Consider the following 3,692-nt stretch of genomic DNA (forward strand, 5'->3'; position numbering starts at 1 on the left):
TTGCCTTGAAGAACGGGCAAAAATCCCAGTGGCTAGATGTGCCAAGTTTATAGAGACATACCCCAAGAGACATGCAGCTGTAATTGCTGCAAAAGGTGGCTCTACAAAGTATTGACTTTGGGGGGTATCAAGTTTTCAGTTTTTTTGCCTTATTTCTTGTTTGTTTCACAAGAAAAAAATATTTAGCATCTTCAAAGTGGAAGGCATGTTGTGTAAATCAAATGATACAAACCCCCCAAAAAATATGTTTTAATTCCAGGTTGTAAGGCAACAAAATAGGAAAAATGCCAAGGGGGGTGAAAACTTTCGCAAGCCACTGTATTTCAAGACAATTATTTACAAAGCAAATTCAGTCATTACATTAATTTAACCCTTTCTCTAATTTTAGGAACTTAAACTGAAGACTTAGAGCACGTGCAAAGCTGGTTGACACATAACATCCCCACAACGTTATAGCAGCATTTTCTACAGCTACAACATCCCCAGCAAAAACAGTTAACTCTGTGAACATCAGGTGATTCAACCATCGTTTGTGGTGTCAAGTGTGATAACATTATTCGTTCCCCCTAGACTCACTGAGGAAATATACAGCAATCAAAACCTTCAGGCTGTGAGCTATACAAACTTACTCCGTAGCAACCATGAAGGTGATTAGACAGAAACTGGTAGTAGACCCCAGCAAATGTTTCAGTCAGTCCTGTGTTCCCCGTTCTTGGCCCATCCTCTGCTCATGGCCGCCACTACGATGGTGTACATGTTGAGCCAGGCCTGACGCAGTGGGCCAGTGTACCCATGACCCAGACTACACTGCAACATGTAGAGAAGGGACTCCCCCACCACCTGCAACATACACATGCACACATGGATGCACGCAAGCAAATATTATGAATATTGGCCTACAATTATAAACTGTTGCAAGTTTTCTTCCTTAAAAGTAAGCTGTAAAATAATATGTTGATTTCAATGTATAATTGTAAGGCAAATGCCTTCAATAGGATTGTGAGTTTGCTCAACAACATTTTTGTCAAATTCCAATTTGAATTCAATTCTCTCAGACTTTCAGGCTGACAGCCTGGTTATACTGTCCTGACAGCCTAGTTATACTGGAAATATAGAGATAGAACTTGATAAGATTTAGAACAAATCCTGCAGTACATTTTTATACTAAGTGCAATAATTCCAATAACTGGGACATTTACAAATATTGAATTCCAATTCAATACCAAATATTACATGTTTTTACAATTCCAATTCAAACAGTCCAAATTCCAATTAAATTCCAAAACTTGAAATTTGAATTGAATTCAAATTTTGAAATTTGAATTGAATTCAACATGAATTCTCCACTTCATGAGTTAATTCAATATTTTAAATCGGAATTTCAAATTAAATTGGAATTGACTTGCAATTGTATGTAAAAATCAACTTTTCTTTTTTTTGTTTTACAGTGTAGTATAGTGTACAGTACACTCAGTATGACAGCAGTGTACTACAGTGAGTGACCAGAGTGACAATATTCTTACAGCGAAAGACTGGGTGTTAACCCCGACTGCCTGGTGCTTCTTCCCCAGATTGAGCAGAAAATCCTCCAAGGTATGGAGGTCGTCCAGGTGACTGACTGCTGCATCAATCACCAGCATTACCTGGACACATACGCACACACACACACACACACACACACACACACACACAATCATGTACGCACATACACACACGCATACACAAAGAAATGTGCACATACACCAACACGCAGCAAGGGGTTATTGCCGTGGATTTGTTTCCAAGAATCAGCCATTTAGATGTCAGTTTTAACGGTGATGGGCTACGCAGGGTTACCTTTGTGACATGGTCCAGGAACTCAGGGCTGGAGAGGCAGTCTTGTGTGGGGCTACAGTTTGTGTTGTAGTGGAAGAGGTTGAGTAGCGCAGGCTCTAGTTCAAACAGTCTGCACAGCCATAAAACACAATTCAGTACTATAGGTGCAGACAGTACATGTAGTCGTATGTCCCTCGAATGCCACAATAGCTACGATTTTAATGTCTGGTTAAAGAAAATAGGACAGTCAGCAACAGTTCTTCTCTAGAGTCTGTTTTAGCAGAAGCTGTTTCAAAATAAAGACTATTGCAGCTTATCGCCAAGCAACAAGTCAAGCCTCCAGTCCCAGTATAGGGAGCGTGTGATGCAGTATCTATGTAGGTGAAGTGTATTTTTCTCTCTAATTACACAAGTACTGTTTACTATGACAACTACATTATTTACAGTATCTTTGCACTATACTGACATATTTGTATTGTATACAGCTGCAAATTGTAGTCAATGGTTAGGTTTCAGTAAACTTTCTTACAAAAAATGCTGCAGATATCAACCAACACTCTGTTTTGGTACACAAACAGTAAAGGCTGATATACTAATCACCATGACATCTTCATGGAGGAACACATGCATGGTATAGTTCTCAGTGTTTTCCCATTGGACTTTTTTCAGCAGCAGTAACAGAGTCGAATGTAGGGGAAACACTGGTTATAAAGCAGTGTTGTATACCGGTACCCCCTGTATATAGTCTCGTTATTGTTATGTACATTTATTGTGCTACTTTTTGATTGATTAGATTTGTTTTACTTGAGTTTATTTAGTAAATATTTTATCAACTCTATTTCTTGAACTGCATTGTTGGTTAAGGGCTTGAAAGTAAGCATTTCACGGCAAGGTCTACACCTTATTCGGCGAGTGTGGAAAAATACATTTTGATTTGATTTGATCTGAATAGATAATACAGTATGACAAGCAATATCACAACTTCTCCTAGCTCCTTCATTTCCTCCATACCTAACTCCTTCATTTCCTCCACACCTAACTCCTTCATTTCCTCCATACCTAACTCCTTCATTTCCTCCATACCTAACTCCTCAAATAAAAAGCTTTAGATCATGACTGTACCTGGAGAACATGACGACTCCGTGTGGAACTTTGTTCTTGCCAAGACTCTCCCAGCTGCCTCGGATCAGCTCCTTGTCTTTCTCCGTCAGCTTCTCCATGCCCGGGGGTCGCTCAGTGTGAGGACTAGCTCTCTTTGCAGGATCAGAGGAAAAGTCTCTGGTCTGGGCAACCCATTACACTTTGGTAGACTCTGCTTGGGAAACCTCTGATGACCCACCTGGAAACTAAGTGTAAGTGCAAGAGCTAAAACATAACAAATTAAAACCAAAACAATAGAAAGAGGAATTCATGATAGTTGTACATGTGCAAATCTAGATCCCAGCATACCTTAGTTGTGACACTCTTCTCTCTTCACACGCTCCCTGTCTGTACCAGGCTGTGGAGTGTGTTTGTGCATCTGGAGAACTGCCTTGGCTGGTACTCTTGGTACTTACTTGCTCTCCTGCTCACAGTGCATTCAGAGAGAGACAAGTCATCCGCCGTGCTTATCTGTCAAACTGACTACTGTCTCTCTCTCTCTCCCTCTCACTCTCTCCCGCTATACTCTCTCTCCAGCGCTGTGGATCTGTTCACACCACTGAAGAAGGAAAGGAGGGATCGCTCTCTTTCTCTCCTTTGAGGATGTGACGAGCTATAGCTCCTCCTACAGGTAAACCAAGGGCTGTCAAAACATCAACCTCCCTCCAGATACACTGAACAAAAATACAAACAACATGTAAAGTGTTGGTTTCATGAGCTGAAATAAAAGACCCCAG

At 40.6% G+C, this 3,692-nt stretch overlaps 1 protein-coding gene across 1 annotated transcript; it reads right to left on the bottom strand.

Annotated features, from left to right (window-relative positions):
• Window positions 1–292: 292 nt before the first annotated feature.
• On the bottom strand, window positions 293–3,354 carry LOC115162307 (neuroglobin-2). The gene is made up of 5 exons (XM_029713489.1): window positions 3,265–3,354; window positions 2,938–3,161; window positions 1,837–1,945; window positions 1,524–1,643; window positions 293–840 (listed from the first exon to the last, which is right to left on the bottom strand). The coding sequence occupies exons 2-5, from the start codon at window positions 3,033–3,035 to the stop codon at window positions 688–690; spliced, it is 480 nt and encodes a 159-aa protein (XP_029569349.1). The 5' UTR covers window positions 3,036–3,161; window positions 3,265–3,354; the 3' UTR covers window positions 293–687.
• Window positions 3,355–3,692: the final 338 nt, after the last annotated feature.

This window comes from Salmo trutta, chromosome 25 (genome assembly GCF_901001165.1).
Source record: "Salmo trutta chromosome 25, fSalTru1.1, whole genome shotgun sequence".
Taxonomy (NCBI): domain Eukaryota; kingdom Metazoa; phylum Chordata; class Actinopteri; order Salmoniformes; family Salmonidae; genus Salmo; species Salmo trutta.

Excerpts from the sequence above, each read along its gene's own strand:
- LOC115162307 (XM_029713489.1), bottom strand. The coding sequence starts at position 3,035 with ATGGAGAAGCTGACGGAGAAAGACAAGGAGCTGATCCGAGGCAGCTGG. Across the intron at positions 1,946-2,937 it reads GGAGTCGTCATGTTCTCCAG|ACTGTTTGAACTAGAGCCTG; the intron begins GTACAGTCATGA and ends ATGGCTGTGCAG. Across the intron at positions 1,644-1,836 it reads TCCTGGACCATGTCACAAAG|GTAATGCTGGTGATTGATGC; the intron begins GTAACCCTGCGT and ends GTATGTGTCCAG.